Source organism: Arachis stenosperma, chromosome 10 (genome assembly GCF_014773155.1).
Source record: "Arachis stenosperma cultivar V10309 chromosome 10, arast.V10309.gnm1.PFL2, whole genome shotgun sequence".
Taxonomy (NCBI): domain Eukaryota; kingdom Viridiplantae; phylum Streptophyta; class Magnoliopsida; order Fabales; family Fabaceae; genus Arachis; species Arachis stenosperma.
In genome coordinates this window covers 131,174,893-131,195,279 of record NC_080386.1, presented here as the reverse complement: position 1 = coordinate 131,195,279, position 20,387 = coordinate 131,174,893, and the positions used below count along the sequence as shown (strand labels likewise).

General features: G+C 27.3%; 1 protein-coding gene and 1 long non-coding RNA gene across 10 annotated transcripts; one reads left to right on the top strand and one right to left on the bottom strand.

Annotated features, from left to right (window-relative positions):
- Positions 1-11,233: 11,233 nt before the first annotated feature.
- LOC130955295 (uncharacterized) lies at positions 11,234-17,961 on the top strand. 9 transcript variants are annotated; one of them, XR_009076717.1, is made up of 8 exons: positions 11,234-11,677; positions 12,153-12,309; positions 12,401-12,600; positions 12,688-12,752; positions 13,342-13,520; positions 14,134-14,199; positions 14,838-15,858; positions 17,575-17,961. It is a non-coding gene; the product is annotated as an uncharacterized LOC130955295 (long non-coding RNA). The 9 variants fall into 9 exon arrangements; XR_009076711.1 differs by having other exon boundaries at positions 14,725-15,858; XR_009076710.1 differs by having other exon boundaries at positions 14,134-14,905; positions 15,658-15,858.
- Positions 17,962-18,392: 431 nt separating this feature from the next.
- LOC130955294 (B3 domain-containing protein At3g18960-like) lies at positions 18,393-19,935 on the bottom strand. Its single transcript, XM_057882132.1, has 2 exons — positions 19,453-19,935; positions 18,393-19,309 (listed from the first exon to the last, which is right to left on the bottom strand). Exons 1-2 carry the CDS (start codon positions 19,525-19,527, stop codon positions 18,773-18,775), a joined length of 612 nt encoding a protein of 203 aa, XP_057738115.1. The 5' UTR covers positions 19,528-19,935; the 3' UTR covers positions 18,393-18,772.
- Positions 19,936-20,387: the final 452 nt, after the last annotated feature.

The window sequence follows — 20,387 nt, the reverse complement described above, 5'->3', positions numbered from 1 at the left end:
TTTATTTTGGGATAATAGTTAAATTACAAAAATAACAAGTGAGTACTAAAAGTAGTTATATGTGTTTTAATTTATTTTTGTGTATTATATATTTTTAGATAATTTTAATATATATTTAATATAGTTTAATAAATTAAAAGGATGAAATTAGGGTATGGATTCATTCATAATTGATTGCAGAGTTATATAACGTTAATGGGTAATGGTATTACTCTAAAAACAAAAAAAAATATAGTTAGAATTTATCTTATAATTATTTTTGTTTTTTTTATCAAATATTTCTAAAATGGTAATATGAAACACTATTAGATAAGTTAAACAAAAGGGGCTCATTTTTTCCTATATGAAAACAATAATGGTGTAATACAATAAAATGGATGAATAAACAAAAATTTCACTATTATGGTATCAATATAAATCATAACCTGCGTTTTACCATTTTCAATTATTTTTTATTTTTTTTCATCAAAATAATAAAACGCAACTTCTGTTTTATTGTTTTCACTTTTTATTTTTTAAACAACAAAATGCAACATGCGTTTTTTGGATGTCAGATTTTTTTTAAAGAATAGAAAATGCAAGTTGGGTTTTGAGGAGAAAAAATATTTTAATCAAGGCGACATTAATAATGGTTGCTATTGGTGCCTGCGATATTGAAAAAGCCATATTTATTATCTTTATATATTCTTATGTATAATCTTATGTATTTATATATATTCTGGAAACGATGATAATGGTTGTCATTATGAAACTTAAGTATTGAAAAAATTAAAGTTTAAAAATCTATGTTTAGAAAAATAATAATTTTTTTATTTTATTTTAATGAAAAATATGTTATAGCTGTGAATTTTTTTTACAGTACTTATTATAAAAAAAATCGGGTTAGATGAGGTTGAAATTATGAAAGATGTTAGGAGATTACACCAGACACACGAAGATGTACATTTAAATATACTCTTTATATCAAGTTTGTTGAATCTGGATAAATCTTAATCATGTGCCTTTATATTGATTATTTGATCTATATTAGTAATAACTTGAAGATAATTGCAGAATTCAAAGAGATTATGGTAAAGCAATTTGAAATGACAGATATGTGGTTGATGTCTTATTTCCTCGACATCAAAATCATTTAGAAAGATGATGAAATCTTTATTTCACAGAATAAATATGCAAATGATATTTTAAAAAATTTTATATGGTACATTCCAAATCAGTTCCTATTCCGATCGAAGAAAAGTTTAAACTGTCAAGAAGAGATAAAGGAAGAATAATAAATTATACTTATTACAAAAGTTTGATTAAAAGGCTGAGGTACTTCACTACAACTAGACAATATATTATATTTAGAGTTGGATTGCTTAGCAAATTTATGGAGAGTCTTGTACCAACTTGCAAGTAGGGCGGTCAAACGGGCCAACCCGAACTATTTAGCCCTGGCCCATGTAAGTTCGCTTTATTCGCAGGCCATAATTTTTTAGCTCATACCATTTATGGTCAGCCTGATTGGTTAAATGGGCTGGTCCGTTTACCATTTTATTTTTTTTTTTTAAAAATATTTTGAAAAAAAAATATTATTTTTAGGTCAAAAACTTTAAACAAATAGTATTTTTTTAGTTGATGGGTCAGATTTTTGGGTTGAATTAATAAAAATGTCGGCTAAAAATACTACTTTTTTTAAAAAAATAAATAAAATGGATCGCGCCGTTTAACCGATGGACTAGCCCATTTAACCCTTTTTTTTGAGTTAATCGAATTCAGCCCATTTAACCTGAAATTTAAACGAACTTAATTTTTAGAGGCAAATCCCACCCATTTAACTGGATAATTAGGCTGGCCAGATAGGTTTAACCCATTTTGACGGCTCTATTTGCAAGCGGTAAAAAGAATTATTTGATATATCAAATGTACTTTAAACGATGGTATTTTTTTATGAAAATACTAATGAAATAAATCTTGTTGATTACACTGAGAGCGATTGAGTTGAAGATATTGAAACAAGAAAAAATACTTCAAAATTTGCATTTTATCTTGATTTTGGTGTAATTTCATAATCTTCAAAAAATAATCAGTAGTAGCATTCTCTATCGTAAAAGTAGAATATATAGCAATAATAAATTATGCAACGCAGGCAATATAGGTAAAAAAATTCTTGAGAAATTGAACAAGAAATAAAGTACTCTAACAACGATATTTTGTAATAACAAATTAGTTATTGCACTTTGTAAAAATCTTGTATTTTATGGAAGATTGAAGCATATTGATATTCGGTTTTACGGAATCAAATAATTAGTGAATAAGAAAGAAATTTTAATTAAGTGCTAAAGATTAAGTACAATCGTAGATATTTTTACAAAATTGTTAAAGACCAAGATATTTAATAAGTTGAAGGAGATGTCGGAAATGATTAATTTTATAAGCTTAGTTTAAGGAATATAATGTTAGATAATTTTTTTTTGAACAAGATGACTCAATACAATACAATGGAGCAATAGACAATCAAACTGAGGACATGAAAATAAAGGAAATAAAACAAAGTAAATCAACTACCCCTATTGTTATCTCCAGCATAGCCATCAACAACAACAAAGTTTTTACTACTCCACTCTCCATAACTGGTCAAGGATCGTTGATACACCTCTTCTAAACCACTTTTGTTAGAATTAAAAATACGCTTGTTCCTCTCCAACCATATATTCTAAATGACCGCAAAAAAGTACCTCAGTCATCAGTTCCGCTCCTCTTTTCTGTTCACGACACCTGTCCAACTCTCAAAATATAATATGTTAGATGTTCCAACATGCTCAAAACAGACTACACATATGATGAGGATGTAACAAAAAAATATATATAAATAATAGAGTCGCTACCAATTTTGTTACAGAAAAGATTGGATAAAATTATTAGTTTAAAAAAATTGATATTTTAAAGATATTTAGAATTTTGATTAAGGACGAAAATTTAATTTCAATGCATCTTTAATACATCCATTTAAAATCGTTATCTTTTCAATATATTAGGTCGATTATTATTATTTAATTAGTATTTATTTTTTGTTTTTTTTTATAAATTACAATAAAAGGATATTATTTGCACAAGAATAACAAATAAGGGCAAAAATTTAAGAAACTTGTTTTTTTTTGTTTTATTTGGAACGAACATAATATATCTATGATAAAAACTAAACTAAACGCAGTGACATCCCTAATAAATTGTAGAAAAAAATGTATTGTTAAATTATAAACTGGAGCTTGTTATTTATTTACTTTTGACCCTTTTTAAAATTATTTTATTCATTTATGTCACCACACAAAAAAAAATGAATTAGAAAACAAACGGGTCAAATGTCATCAACATCCGTTGTTCTTATAGTAATCCTAGGTGCCGTCACAAATAATAATAATAATAATAATAATAATAATAATAATAATAATAATAATAATTTATTTACTAAATTATTGATTAAAAAATTTAAAAATAAAACATACATACTTTAAAAGTTGAAACAAGTAAAATAATACTGTACAAAAAAAATAATTGACCAACAATTCCAAATAAAAAAAGTAAGATAAAATAAAAAAAGTATGTTGTCTAGTGCAGTAGTTTATTATGGCACCTGTATTGTTGTGCAGTACTTTAACTCTATGAAGAGAATGGCAACAATCTTTTTAAATTTGTTTGTGCAGTACATTACACTCTTTCTTTTACGGTGAATTATACGATAAAAATGGTAAATTTATAGTTTTTTTTTATAAAATTAAATAGTACTTAAAAAATTAGATTTTATATTTTAAATAATAATAATATAATAAAAAATAACAATAAAATAAATTTATATTTTTATATGATTTTAATTTATATAATATTATATCTTTTTTTACATTTCATAAATGTATTTGTTATTTTTACTTCTCTATTGATATATTATTCTTATTTTTTTTACTTCACATACATTTGTTTTTTTTATTTTTATTATTTTGTTTTATTCACTCATAAATATTTACAACACAATTTAAATATATATACAAGTCTGAACTTATTCTATTCAAAATATTAACAAAAAAAAAAGATATTGAAGATAATTTTTATTGATATAGAAACAAGAATAATATAATTTTTTTAGGGTTTATTTATCATACGTTTTAAAAACACATGTTAAGATTACAAAATAAAGAGTTTTTATTTAAAATATAAAAAATTGAAGAGAAAATGATAAATCGATTTCTTACTTTTTGATCCATAGACAGTTAAGTTCTTAAATATTTAAAAATATATTTAAATTTTGGATATTTTCAAATTAAAATCTAGACATAATCTCTAGATTTTATTTGTCCCATTTTAAAAATTCTTTCACATATACATTCGTATTAACCAGGTGAGTAGAATAGAAGTCACATTTGATTTTTTCGTTGACCTAAGTAAACATAAAGAAACGATATGTCTAAATCTTAAAAAATGTTAGAGATTTAAATATATTTTCAAATTCTCGAAAACTTAAATATTTGCAGATCAAAAGATTAATGATTTATTTGTCTTTTTCTCATTTAAAAACTTTATACATTTATTTTGTAGTTATTAAATAAAAATATTTAAAAAATTTTATTAATGGTAAGTTTATCATGTATCCATAAGACACATATTAACTAAATCTTTTTTTTTTGAGTGAATTGATGAATTTTTTTTATGAATATTACATGATAAAATAAAAAAATTTTGAAAAAAGAAAAAAATTTGCGTTCAGAAATTTAAAATATACTTAATATTAAATATGTCTATTTTACTTCAGATTTTGAACCATCACTGTGATATTCTCTGCAGAAATATATTTTTGTAGTAAAAAAGATTCGATTCTTAAGTTCACTGTTCACTACATCACATGCCTCAACCAATGCATGCAGCAGGTTTAATTTGCATGTTTGTTGATTGGATGTTTTGTTGGTCCAATAAAAATCTTGAGCCTTCGTTTTTGGTCTTGAGGAATATTGAATTTTTTAATCGATGGAACTGAATTTTTTTTCACACAGAATAATAATAAGTGCAAACTAAATTATCAACTACTTTTTTTCTAAAATATTATGTTAGACAAAATTCGACATTTACACTATGAACATTAAAAAAAATTAAAATTAAATTGAATTGAAATCAGAAATCAAATTACACCTTAAATTTGATAATAAAAAGTAAAAACTATAAGAATGTAAGTTATTTTTCTAGTATAAAACAACATAATATTTATGAAGAATGAAGAATTATAAATGGAAAGTTTTAAATTAATGACTAAATTTAAAAAAATTTAAAATAAATTTAAATAAAAAATTTGAGTAGTCAAAATTTTTATTAAGGGCAAAAAATTTAAGAAACTGGTTTTTTTTTTTTAACGAACATAATATATCTATGAGAAAAATTAAACTAAACTCGGTGATATCCCTAATAAATAGTAAAAAAATGTATTGTTTAATTAAAAACTGGAGCTTGTTATTTATTTACTTCTGACTCCTTTTTTAATTATTTTATTCATTTATGTTAACTCACAAAAAAAAAAAAGAATAAAAAAATACAAACGGGTCAAAATGTCATCAAAGTCCGTTGTTCTTAAGTACTGCCAGATTCCAAGGTACCATCACAAAAAATAATAATAATAATCTATATGCTAAATGACAAATAAGGGAATCTGGGAACTAACAAAAAAATTGAAAAGAGAGATTCATGCTTTTTGAAAGTTGGAAAAGTAAATAACACACAAGAAGAATAATTGACGACGGAGAATCCAAGAAAGAAAAGAAAGAAAAAATAAAAATAGCGGGTCTACATGCACTGGTTTATTATGGCACCTGTATTGTTGTGCAATACTTAACTACACCAACACTCTATCAAGGGAATGGCAACAATCTTTTAAATTTGTGCGTGAAGTAAATTGTAAAATTAGTTTTTAAAAATTTTTTTGTTTTTAAAATAGTATTTGAAATTATTTTTTAATTAAATTTTTATTTTTTAAAAAATTTGAATTAATTATATTAGTTCCTTCGTTACTTCTATGACTAACAATATTAGAATTTGTTAAATTTGGTCTATTCAGATGATTTTTGGGAAATTTCCTTTTACTTAGTTCAGTCTTTGTAATGTAGACACTTCATTCTATTTTTATTAATGAAATTTTATTGCTTTTGAAAAAAAAAATTACAATATACATATAGTAGTTGTAATTGACTACTAACATTATTAGTTTATGAAATTAGATTAAACCAATTTCAAATTAAGAGTTTTCAAGTCTCAAATTTTTTCTTCAATTAGATTTTGATTTGATTTAACTTCATAAATTTATTATATTAATAATTAATTAAAATTTCTAAGTGTATTTTGTAATGTACTTAATGTGTTACATTAATAAATTTTGACATCATCAATAAAAAATGATAGAAAAACTAACAAAATTAATTTAAAATTTAAAAAAAAATTAATTAAAAAATTTAAAGACCAATTTAAAAAATAAATAATTTTTTAAAATTAATTCCATCATTTACCTTTTATTTGTATAGCTGCACACATTATATATATATTTTACATTCCATAAATATATTTATTATCTTTACTTCTCTGTTGATATGTACACTCTTTTCCTTCATTTTTCTTACTTCATGTCCATTCATTTTCTTGATATTTATTATTCTATGCCTTATTCACTCATAAATACTTGAAACACAACTCAAACATGTCTGAATTTATTCTATTCAAAATATTAACAAAGAAAAAAGATATTGTAGGTAATTTTTATTGATATAAAAATAAGAATAATATATTTTTTTAGAGTTTATCTATCATATATTCTACATGCACATATTAAAATTATAAAACAAAAGAAAATTATAAAAAATATAAAAAATTTAAGAGAAAATTATAAATTAATCTCTGATTTTTTTTCATTCGCAGATATTTAAGTCTTTGAAGATAATACATTTAAGTTTTTGACCTTTTCAAAATCTAAACACATTGATCCCTCAGTCTAATTTGTCTCATTTTAAAAATTTTTTTATGTGTACATTTGTATCAATTAGGTCAGTACAATGAGAATCACATTTGATTTTTTTGTTGGGTATGACATGACCCAAGTGAACAGGAGAGATCAATATGTCCAAATTTTAAAAAAGATAGACACTTAAATATATTTTTAAATTTTCAAAAATTTAAATATTCACGAATCGAAAAGTCAATGACCTATTTGTGATTTTTTTATTTAAATTTTTAATGCATTTATTTTGTAGTCATTAAATAAAAATATTTAAAAAATTTTATTATTGATAAATTTATCATGTAGGGAGTGGATCCTCTCCAGTGGAAAAAAAACTGGATGATATCCAGTGGAAGATCTCACCCTTCATTGCATTCTCTTTCTTATTTATTTCTGGTCCCACTTGTAGAATTAAAGGTGGGAGATTATACTTTATTCTCTCCAGTGACAAAAAAAATGGAGAGGATCCATTTCCTTACATGATAACATGAGAAAAGAAATTGCGTTTAGAAATTTAAAATATACCTAATATTAAACATGTCTATTTTGCTTCCGTTTTTGAAGTATCACTTTTCTTCTCCAACCCCTTTTTTTATTATTATTAACTGTGATAAGTAAAAAAAAAAAAAATCGCTTCTTAAGTTCTTTTGCTTTTATGTATTTTATAATTTTTGGCCCTCTCCTTTGCTTGTGATGCTTTTAAGAATTTATAGAGCATGAAAGATATTTGATATGATTGTACTCCCATATCTTCTAATTCATTTCTTCATTTATTTAAAATCTTTTGATAGATTAAAAAGTGGATAATTTTATTATTGACGTTCTTCTTCTTCTCTTACTATTATATCTTGTTATTTTTCTTTTGTACTGTATTACTTAATCATGATCATAATACATGCAGCAGGTTTAATTTGCATTTTGTTTATTGGATGTCACAGAAGCAATTTTTGTCTTGAGCCTTCGTTTTTTGTTTTGAGGAATATTGGGCTATGTTAACCAAACTTCTTCTTCTGTTTTTCTTTTGCCTTTTTAATTAATTATTCATAATAAATTATTGAGAAATGACATCTGAATAATTAATTAAAAAAATAACATTTTGATACTAAATTTTGAAATAGACACGCAACAATAAAATTGTCAGTCTTTGTCACATAAGTATATAGAAATAAGAAAACCAATTAACTTGGCTAAATATTTTAATTTGCTAGCATAATCTATGAATTTAACCAGAACGATAAACTGGGTAAGATTGAATCAATATTATCCATTTTTTTATTTCTTTTTGAAAAAAAAATCAATAATCACATATCTAAAATCGTGAAAATATTCATATGTTGTTGAACACTAATTTTGTTGGCTTTCATTTATTTTTTATTATGATCAATTGAATAATGTTCTAAATAATTGGTGCTTGAAATAGAACAATATTAAAAAAAAATAAAAATAATTCTAAAATTTTTTTATTTGTGATGATATAAAAAAATATAAAATATACATTAATAAAAATTATTTTCTTGAATTTCTCATATTACAGCTTTTATCAATCTAATAACATTCATACACATTTTAAAAGAATGGATGAGAAATATGTTATTGAAAACAAAAACATATTTAATTATAAATAAGTGACTTAAAATTACAAATTTTAATGTGAGATTAAATTATATTTATACTTCTTGTAAATTTTCCTTTTCCGTTTTTTTATCTAATAATAACTATATAAATAAATTACTATTACCGAAACTTTATGATAACAAAAATAGATTGAATGAATTATATAATTTTTTAAGAATAAGTTCATCTTATTAGAAACAAAATTCTATCTAAATATAGCATACAGGTAACATCTAATTTTTGAATGATGATTAGTTGCTATAATTTAATGTTAATTAGTAGTATCTTTTTTGTTGGGCTTATTATTTTGCTGGGCTATAAAAACAATAAGCTTCAGTTAGTTTTGTGGACTCTTGAAGATATATTAGTCTCGCTCTTTATTTTTAGATTTTTGTGGTTTTAAGATTGAAGGTCCAAAGTTTGAACTCTGAACAATATAAGGAAAGGAGATAATCAAGACCCAACTATGTTCATGAGTTTCATTTCAATTAGGGTTTGGAATCTATACTTACAAATTTGGGTTCAAATTCTTATTCTCTCTACCTTCTATCAATGAATTATCAATACCATCTAGTGACTAAAATTATTTTTTTTTCATTTTTTTTTAAAATTAGAGTAATGTTACATTACTAACAATATTTATTATCTTTTTACCAATATTTGACTAACTCTAAACTCTAAAAATTAAATTCTAAATATTAAACTCTAAATCTTAAGTCTTAATAGTATAAAAATAAGATATTAATTAATATTAAAAAAATATTAATTTTTTAATATTTTTTTCAACTATATTAGATTTATAATAAAAATTAACTACAAAATTAATTACACATATTTTATACATATTAAAATATTAAATATTAAATATTAAAATTTTACACATATTTTATACCTTCCCTTTGATAAAAACCTAATTTCTAAATAAACAGAATCAAAATATTAAGATAAATTTATCACATACACAAAATACTTTGATAAAAATAAAAATAATAATAAATAATAACCCATATTGTACGAAAAATAATTACGAAAATTGTCTCATCACTATTTTAAAACAAAATATACATGTACAAAATTCTTATTATTTATTCTAGTAAATTTACTCCCTACTAATGCTAATTATACTCTTCACAAGCTTCAGACATCTAATAATAATAATAATAATAAGCAAAGATATTTATAAAAAAAATATAATCTTTGCGTAACATCAAAAAGATAGAATACGACAATAATTTTTTTAATAAAAAATTAAAATGATCATATGAATAAAGAAAGAAAAAAATTTGCAAATCAGAAGAACTGAAATGAGTCCAATAAGTTGTAATTTTTATTGTTAAGTAAAACTAACATCATAAACATAAAATATTAAAAAAGATAATATAAGATAATTGGTATATCTAAATTCATTATAAAAATTCATTATTTTTAAATTGGCTCTAAAAAAAGTAAAACTATCGTAATGAAGAGAGACACCAACATATGCTCAATAAAGTTTACATAACCAGCCCATCAAAGCCCATAGTATAATATATTTTTGTAGCCTAATAAAATAATAAGCTCAAGAAAAAAAAAATAATCCACTAATTAACATTAAATAATTACAAATCAAAGAGTATTTTAGTAAGTAAAATTTAATGAAAAAAATAAAATTTTTGTTAAAGGATATTTTTATAAAAAATAATTTATTTTTTTTTGAAAAATGGATAAAATTAACATTAATTAAAACAAAAAATTTAAAATGAATTAAAAAAGAGATTTTTTAAAATTTATAAAGGAGAAAAATGTATATTGCAACTTAATTATTTGTACTTGTATATATTGTTGAATATGTTTATAATTAATTATGAGAGCATTTTCAATGCTAATTTTAGTTTTATTTTATTTTGGATTGTACAAAATTATTTGTGAGTCTATATGTCATACATAGTGATTTAAAAGTAAAAATAAATTTTGTTCCTCTAATACCTAATATTAGTTTAATTAAAATTTTATTTTATTTTTAATTATTTCATCAACATAATTATACAAGTACCGAAATTGTATTGGTCTCTGTCAATGTAATATTTTATCTCTAAGGTAATATCGGTTTCATTTCATAAATCAACTCTAATAAAAATTTTAATTTAAAATTATAATTTTTAATTCATTTAATAAACTTAATTCTAAAATAGTTTTTATGGTTTAAATTTAATATTAAATATTATATTTCAACTTATTAAAATCAAATCCAATTTTTTCTTTCTAATTCAATAAAACAAACTTAATTATATAGTTGCTATTTTTTTAATTTTAAAATTACCTAAAAGTGTATTTTAGTCCTTTAAAATCAAACTTAAATTTAATATTATATTTCAATTTATTAAAATCAAATTCAATTTTTTCTTTCTAATTTAATAGATAGTTATCAGATTCGGTTCGATTCGACCGGAAATTCGCTCACCTGGTTATCTAACCGGACCGAGCCACACATTGAACCGATAAAAATCCGGTTTAACCCGGCGGGTTTAGTTTAAACAGGTGACCCGGTCCGGGTCTGTGTAATTTTTTTTTGTTTCTTCTAAACGGCGTCGTCAAACTTTCCTCCCCTTTCGTTAAATCTGAAATCAATGAACCCTAAGCTATCCCCCCGTTCCCCATTGCCTCACTCACATCTCCCTAATGGCATCTGATCTGAGAGACTGAGACAGATCTCTTGAGTGTTAAGAGTTGAGTGTCTGGGACCAAAAACAAATTCATCAATCGGCCTCAACAGTCACCGCCGAACGTCGTCGTCACTCTCCGCGGCGTTCGTCACTCTCCCGGCCGTCACTGCTTCTCCCCTCACCTCGCCGTGTTCGTTGTTATATTGGTCATTTGTGGGTTGTGCTTCTTCTGCTTCTACTTCGTTGCTTTTGCTTCTGTGGTTTGTGGGTGCCTCACATCGCCGAACCCTCACCAGACGAGGTCACTCTCTGCGGCGTCGTTACTTCTCCCGGCCGTCACTGCTTCTCCCCTCACCTCGCCGTCAGAAAGCTCAGCAACAATTCCTCTTCTGCCTCAGTGCCTCTGCTCCCTCAGGTCAGTGCCTCTGCTATTGACCTATTGTTATGGAATCTACTAATAAATTTGATTTTTTTAGAGTAGTTGTTGAAGCTGGTTGAATTTTAGTTAAAATTGTTCTTAAATTGTATTGTTGGTGCATAGTGGTTGCTGGTTGGTATATTAGTTAACTGTTTTATTGTTGTTAGTTAAAATCTGCTGAATTGTGGAAAGGTTGCTGTGTTTTCAGTTGCTGGTTGTTACTGGTTGCTGTATTTTTTGTTGCTGGTTGCTGTATTTTTAGTTGCTGGTTGTTACTGGTTGCTGCATTTTTATATAATCTTATATTTTTTAGTTATGACCGAATTAACGGGATGAATCAGTGATTTATCGATTGAACCAGTAATCTAATGACCCGATCATATGATCGGGTTAATTATCGGTTCGGTTTTGATTAACAATTATATAGTTGCTATTTTTTTATTTTAAAATTACCCAAAACTTAATTACATAGAGAAGGAGGCCAGGTCGACTGTCGACAGAGAAAATAAGAGGAATGAGGCTACAGCGGTGATAGAGGCCACTGCCGATGTTGGATCCGCAGAGCTGCGTCCACCGTAGAACGACGTCGCAGCCGTTCCTTTGCCAGTGGGTGCTGCGAATGAAGGATGGTTAGTTCTCTCGCTCACTCACACTTTATTCTGTTGTTTGGTTGGTTGAAAACGCTAATTGAATTCAATGGAATGCCATGCCCACTTGAAGAAGATAGATTAGGAGATGTCGATGTCGGCAATGGTGGAGCTGGCAGCAATTTCCTATCCTCGCCATTGACACCTATGAAATGATGCAACAAAAGAGAGAAGCCCACAGCGACAAGCTTTTGGTGGTTTGAAGTCACTCTCTCAAAGAATCAGAAGGGCCAAGGAAAAGTCAATCATCTTGGGACTGGAATCATAGTGCAGGTAATCTTAGCTGTCACGTTTTAATAATATTCCTCTATCTATTCTCAGGTATTCATTTTTTGTTGTTGTTTTTGTTTTGCTGTTTAGGATTTCAAGACATATAAACGAGTTGCAGCTGAAAGTGTTGTCGTAAATGATTCTGTAATTCACAGGTTAAAACTTCAATTTTTCTCTTTTCAGATCTTTTGTGACTATTAATTTGTTATATGTGATGACATTTCAAAATATCGATCAGATACAACTACAGATGCAATGATGTTTGAGGTCAGGAAAATAATGTACATAGTTGTTGTCAAATATGTCACCCCCTGTTCTAATTTATTCTTTGTTTTTTTCTATCCTCATGTTAATGAATTTGGATTTTGAAACAATTTAGACCATAGAAAACACCATATTTTATGAGCAGCAAGTGGAATAGGGACTGTGCGACTTGAACTATTTGTAATTGCCAAGTTGAATAGAGATAGGGCTCTTTGATTACTTGCTTTTTGGTGTTAGTTTGTTAGTGCTATGGTTTTACATGCATTAAGGGCTACTTTAGCTGTTTGCTTACTCATTTACTCTCTCTGTAATGTTAGTTTCCTAACCAAGGTTTTACTTTATTCTCACTTTGATGGAAAATTTTCTTTTGATGAAGTTTGAAGAGGTAAGTGTTGGTGAAGCAAGATTTCTAGAATGTTGTGCAAGTATAGTGATTCATTATTTTTTATTTGTGATTAAGGGGTTGTTTTTGTAATATAGATGGAGCATGCAAAAGATGGTTTTGATGTGAATGATTATGGTGACGAGCATGAGAAGGAATAAGGAAAAGAGGAAGAAGATGGAAAGGAGGGAACAGCTAAGAAAGACCAAAGTGGATGGAATAATGATGACATGGAACAACTTGAGAAAGTATATAAGAATCTTCATCACCACGAGCTGTAAGAGTTATTAACCTTTTATTCTTAACCTTCAAATTAGATTTGGAATTTTAGGTGAGGAGTTATTGGACTTTTTAGTATAAGTTCTTCAGGTATCAAATTATCCGTAGCTAATTCTCTAATTGGTTACAACAATAAAACTTTTGTCTCTAATTGAATTTCACAACGTCTAAGATTAATAATTATGTTTATAATAGCTTGCTATAATTTGAAAATTCAACAGACATATAATATAACTAAATTAGTAGTTATTATGATAACACAATAGTGATATGTGGCAGTAGTATGCAGTGAGAGTGGTTCCCATTTCCCACAGCAAATGTGATAATAGGAAAAATGATAGAATAGTTTTGGCAAAAGAGCAGCACCAAACCATGTTTGATCATATAGCAGTGGCAAAGGTGGTAGTGTCTCAATTTTTATATTAATGGTGAAAGTAGTATAATTTGTAGTAAGGTAAGAATGGTAGAGGTAATTGAATTGCTGTTTTGAGCAAATAAACAACTTGAAGGTTCTAAATGGTCCTTATTTAGATTATTTCTATTGTTTTCTAAATTTTCTTTTTTGAGTCTTCTCATCATTGTTGATTTAAAATAAGGAATTTTTTTTTCAGGAATTGATATGTGCGTATGTACGGAAAAAAAAAGAAAAGAAAAGGGGCACTGATCATATAAATAATGTGAGCCTACTATCATTTTTGACCTCCCGAAAAGATTTAATTTTTGACAAAATATTTTTAAAAGCACCAAACATGGCCTTTTTTGTTTTATAATTTATTTGTAGAGTTTAATTCCTTTGCTTTTGCAGTGTAAGATTTTTGCTATTATTATTTTGTAGTGCTCAATTTCTCTGCTTTTACAGCATTTAAGAGTTTTTTTTTCCCAAAAGAAGTTGTGGCATTTATGGTACATACAACAATCTAACACAATACTGAAATAAATAGACAAGTTTTGAAAACCAATAAAAATATTTGTCAGGATGAAACTATGCACTTTGATATTTTCACATTGTGAAGATAATTTTAACAAGATGGGCTGATTTTATAATAAGATCGACATTCAGACAATAAGTCTAACGGAAAAAAAGTATTTTTTTTAAGTTGAAAATAATGTATGCTACTCCTGAAAAATATCTATTTTATTGTTCTCAACAAAATAGATTCAGAATAATGAATATATAGGTAATTTTTTATTCTTACTGTTAGTTGAATTTGGTGGTTTATGGAAAGACTTGAAGTTAATATCTATCTAATTGATTTCACGACCAAGGATTCACCCTCGACTTAAAGCTAAGATCAAAGGTGTACTTGTCCTGCAGTTTATTGACAATACTATTTTATGTTGTATTATCTGGCAAGGGTTTACACTACTAACACAAACTTAAAGGTGACTTTTCTATCTCTATTCTTTAATTATATCTGTGATTCTTTTTTAAATCTGTCTTTATTAGGATATAACTGAGAAAGAAGGAAGAAGAAACGGGTAGACAATACTTTGAAAAATAACTAAAAATGTATAATAATACTGATTAATTATTAGTCACACTTTGAACTTAGAAGAGATGCATTTTCCAAATAATTGATAGATTGGATAGTTGTATTAAATAAGAAGTTTCTTAGTCACCAAAAAAAAAATTCTTCTATTCATAGGTTGGTCCATGTGATAGTGTCAATCACACTGCGAATTTGAAAAGGCTACAGACAAAGACAAATGTCATGGCAAAGCTAAATGGTTTGATAGTTCAATCGAATAGATAAACATTAAAAGTATTCTTGGGTCTCAATTTCAGTCAGATATACTTTTCATGCTTTGAGTACAATGTGAAGTAGACAAGTTAAAGCATGTTTATATTTTCTTTTCCTAACTGTTGAACTGTTATTAACAAAAATGCACAAGATTACATAACCCATTTTTCATATTTGAAGACGTACGTGGCATTACGTTGATCCTTGGACTTAAATCAATTCCATTAATCTGTTAATCGCTTTAAAGTAATAATTGTATTTCTTGATTATCTTTAAATGAAAATATAATTGGAGATGAACTATACTCAAATCATCCTTTTCTTTGTGCCGCCCTTACTTTATACGTGTTCTAATGACTTATTTGTCATTATATCTTTCTCTGTTTCAAAGCAGAAACGCCTTACTTTGTCAACTCCATAAAGCTGTTTGAGAATATTGGTTGCTGGAAAATTACAACGGAGAAAAAGAGAAAGGAGCTGCTCTTGCTCGGTTAATCACCTGAAGATATAAGTAAAGCATCGCAAAATTGTCTTCCAAAATATACCAAGCTTCCAGGCAACTGCAGAAGAGGTGGATCTCAACAATGATGCTCTGGTAATTTATCTATATACTTCATCCCAAGTGTCATAATGTCATCTATTTTTTCCTTCCATAAATCTTAAATAAGAATAGATAACAAAATAATAGATATGTTTTTCTTGGTTTCACTAAAAGCAATTAGGAAAAAAAAGAATTACATATGTTAACGAATGTTTTTGCATTCTTTAAATAGAGTGAGTTGACCTTATGGAAGTTGAAAAACAGACTTAAGAAAATCAGAGGAAGAATTCATCAGGAGGCACAGATGGCAATGAAAACCTTAATATTGAAAGCAAACATAAACAAATAGAGTTATTTATGCTATTGTCAAAGCTTCTAAGAACAAGAAGCCCACTTGAACGGCTATTTGGAGGAAGGAAATTGCTTTCTATGTTATCTAAAACGAGGTATAATGTATCCAAAAGAAGAAAAAATGGTAAAAGATAAAATAAAAACTTTATCTATTAAGAGATAGTATCTAAAATTAATACAGCATATGCTCTTTTGGTTGAATTTTACCTAATGAGAAAGCTTTATTTATTAAGAAATAGTGCATAGAACTAATCACAATATTTTTACGATAAATTTTGCTACATTTTTTAAAGAAAAATCAATTGGATGTTCATTATGTGAATGCAAATTAAAATTTTAAAGATCAACAATTTGCTTATATATTTTTAGAATAATTTGGCGAAAATTATATATGCCCTTTTGCAGTTAAATATAGGCTCTTATTTTATTTTACTTTTTATTCTATAGCTTAATCACCACGGTATTGTGGAAGCTACAAATGCTAATGCTAAATAGTCACAAAAAAAAAATGCTAAGGCTAAATGTGCATAGTTTATCATTTTTGTTATGCATAACACTTTTAATATGAGTAGCACTCTTGCATGTGTTTTGGCATTAAATTCATTTATTTTACCTCATAATTGATTTAACAAATACTCTCTTGCTTGATGAACCCAACTATTTTCTTGCTTGATGAACCAATCAAATTACCTTGGTAATGCTTCCCTCCCTTATGAAAAGCCCTTTAGTTGTTGAGGTGCTGTTTTATTTGATGGATTTTTCTATTGGTTCATATAATTTTGACTTAAAGAACATGTAGATCAATTATTACTATACACAGTTTGTTAATTTGTTTTCATATGTTTTGTATTGTAAGAATTTCGTTTCAATTGTTTGTTCTTATGAATTAGTACTACACACATATTATTGCAAATTTGCAACGTTTAAACTATTTTTTCTTCCATTAAAATCATTATTCATTATTGATATTTCATAAAAATCAAATTCTACTCATTTTCGGTGATAAAAATAAATAGTAGAAAATCCAAAATATCAGTCATATCTTCACAGCATCACTTGTGAATAATAGCATAATATAATGCTCCTTGACTACTTTTTTTTTTTTTTTAAATAGAAATTGTTTTAGCTTGCCTATAAATTTTCATATATTTTTTCAAATAATAAAGATACTCTTATTTTTTACACCAAATAATATCCCAACTACACTTTACATTCATCCCATTTGCATTCGAATTTGTGTTTGGATGAGCAATTTACTTTTGCATGACAGACCTAACCTAGGGAGTCCTCTAGGGAACACTTGAAGAACAAATTAATAGGATATTACTGCACTTTCAGCATCCCATTTACTTAGTATAGCTCGGTTAACCTGTATTTTTCTTCCATTGTGCAACTTATCCAGCCGGTTTTTACTTCCAGGTCTGGTACATGGGCGCGTGTTTCTATTTGGCTGGCAATAGGGCTACTTGTTTATGTATTTTATGGCCGAACCCACAGCACGCTGAAGGATGCAGTTTATGTGCTGGTGGCGCAAGTGGACGACGCATCGATAAGTTGTCTTGCTTAATCTTGGTAGCAGCCCAAACTGCAGCTCCACTTTTGTTGTATATATCTGTAATTTCTGTACAGAAAATGCATATAATATCGAGATTCAATAGTTTAGCAATTGTAGTGTGGAATATGATTTCCTTTAGCAACAGTTAACTACGGCTGTAATATTCATTTTATACGGATTGTAAATGCAAATATAATTTAAAAAGTTAATAACGCAAATGAGCAAACATCTCCTCAGATTTCAAATTTTCATTCCGTATTGATGTAGCCAAATCTTGACACTAGAGTGATTTCCAGGGCAATTAGAATGTTTAATCTGTTTTTCTTTTGTCACTATTGCTTATTCACATATAGTCAAGAAGTAATGTAGAGATGCAAAAGTGGTCATCATTATGAAACCAGAGAACTATTACATTAGAAGTATTTCATTGTTGAAATGCTGAGGAAGGGCTAATGTTCACTCTAGTTCTTGTAAGTATACTCGTGATGTAAGATATTTTGATCCCTGGTTTTAATGAGAAATAAAATAGCAACTGTAAGAACTAAGAACTAACTTTGTTAGTGGAGTGACATGTGTCATCATGTCGCTATTTTAAATCACTTGTGCAATTTTTTCACTTCTTAATTGCATATCCTATGGCAACACACAACCACTTGACACACTTAAAATTTTAAACTGTCCTACTGGGTTGGTTTGGGAGCGAAACCTTTTGGGAGCGAAACCTACTAGTTATCGAAAGAGGGATTCTTTGACTTGAACTTCCTTGCTTCCTGAAGAACTTTACATGTACACCATAAAAATTTGCATACAAGTTACTTGTAGCTAAGTTCAAGCTTCAAACAACACAGTAACTTTTATTCATTTGAACAAAATTTGAACACAGCCTAAGAACAATAAGATATTTATTGCATAGTTACATGAAATGCAATACGGTCTGGTATGGTACGCATGCAATATGCGTACGATACATATTTGGTGAATTTGTAACTATGATTTATGCATTTTAGCCACAAAGGATTACATTAGAATCTACGAAAATAAAAGGATGAATTGATCATGAAATTACATACTATCAGGATCAACTCTGGCACTTTGAATTGTTGGCATCTTAAGACCTGTCTCTTCAGATTGACTAGCTTCTTCATTGTTGCAACACTGCATCCAGTTTTGATTATCAGGGCCCTTTTCTACATCTCCAGTTTTGACAGAACTCCTCAATATTTTACTTGTAGAAGGAGATGATACTTCTGCTGCTGCTTTCAGTTTTTTCCTCGGCCAGCCTCGTGGCGGCAGTTCATTCAACATCTCAATCGAATTGTCATCGCCGATGTGATCCAAGGAAGGATACTTTATTTCAAAGCCATCAATGATGTCAAAAATTTGTACTTCAATGTTAGAAGTTTCATTGTACGCAAACCACAGCAGATGGCCATTATCCAAAGAGTAATATGAAGCAAATTCGTTCCAACCATTTTCAAATTGAATCACACCATCATACAAAGACCAATCTATCTTCCATGCAGTGCCATCTGGAGGCTTCAGATACACTGGATTTGGAACACCATCACCATATTTCTTACTGAACTTTTTTGGTAACTTCTGCAATTCAAATGAAAGTATGAAACTAGTCTTAGTAATAAGCATAAATGAAGAAACCCTTACAAGGGAAAAATCACAAAGAGGAATGCATGCATTAAATAATATTATAAGTAAAGAAGATATGAAGTGAAGAAAATACTTACAAGGTTTCCATCTTCAAGGCTTTTTCTGAGACCAATCTTGAAAAAACGGATATCAGAGGAAATAGAGGAAGCCATGGATGTTCTTCTTGTTCACAGACACAGTCACAGTCTCCGGTAAGAAGACAAGTTAATTGAAAAAGCTAAAGAAGATGACAGCAACAGAAGAGTATTTAAGAGGTGGTGGATGATGAAATTACCATTTTACCCTCAATATGAGTTGTCTCTACTCTCATGAAAGTACTCAATGCAATACCAAGAAGAACTGTCATCAAATGTAATACTAGATACATGACGAACTCGCTACTTATATAAGCAGTTATATATACACACAAAACAGTGAGAAAAAAACAACACACACCGTGTAAGCGTGTAACCAGAAATGATAAATCAAAAACTATATTTAAACTCTTAATTATAGAGGATTAAAATTCTAGTGGTAGTACTTAAAAATGGTTTTATCTTTAATGTATTAATAAGGTTCTTAAGTGTGAAAAAGACTTAAAAATTATTTTTAAAAAATTCTTAACCTCTCTAATTTTTAAAAATTTTATTTGATAAATTAAGAAAAATTCTCTCAAAATAAAAAGCACGAAATTAGTACATTAGTATTCTAAAAAAAAAAATCTTATAAATATTGGAATTATAATAGACATAAAAGTAATTCTACTTATTTTATATTTTATTAATCTTCAATCTTTTTTATAATATACTATCTTAATGAGTTGATCGGTTAGATTCGTAGGTAAAAATCCATGAAAATTCTGTCTCACTTTTTTTTATCCCTATAACCAAACACAACCATATCTTCACTTTGAGAGGATAAACAATGCAATCATGAAGTGGCAAAACAAGTAAAATTAAAGCACTTAGTTCATACATATTATATATATATATAACTAGTGACACCAAAAAGGATAGGAATCAGAATACAGTAG

Excerpts from the sequence above, each read along its gene's own strand:
- LOC130955294 (XM_057882132.1), bottom strand. The coding sequence starts at position 19,527 with ATGGCTTCCTCTATTTCCTCTGATATCCGTTTTTTCAAGATTGGTCTC. Across the intron at positions 19,310-19,452 it reads GCCTTGAAGATGGAAACCTT|AAGTTACCAAAAAAGTTCAG; the intron begins GTAAGTATTTTC and ends TTTGAATTGCAG.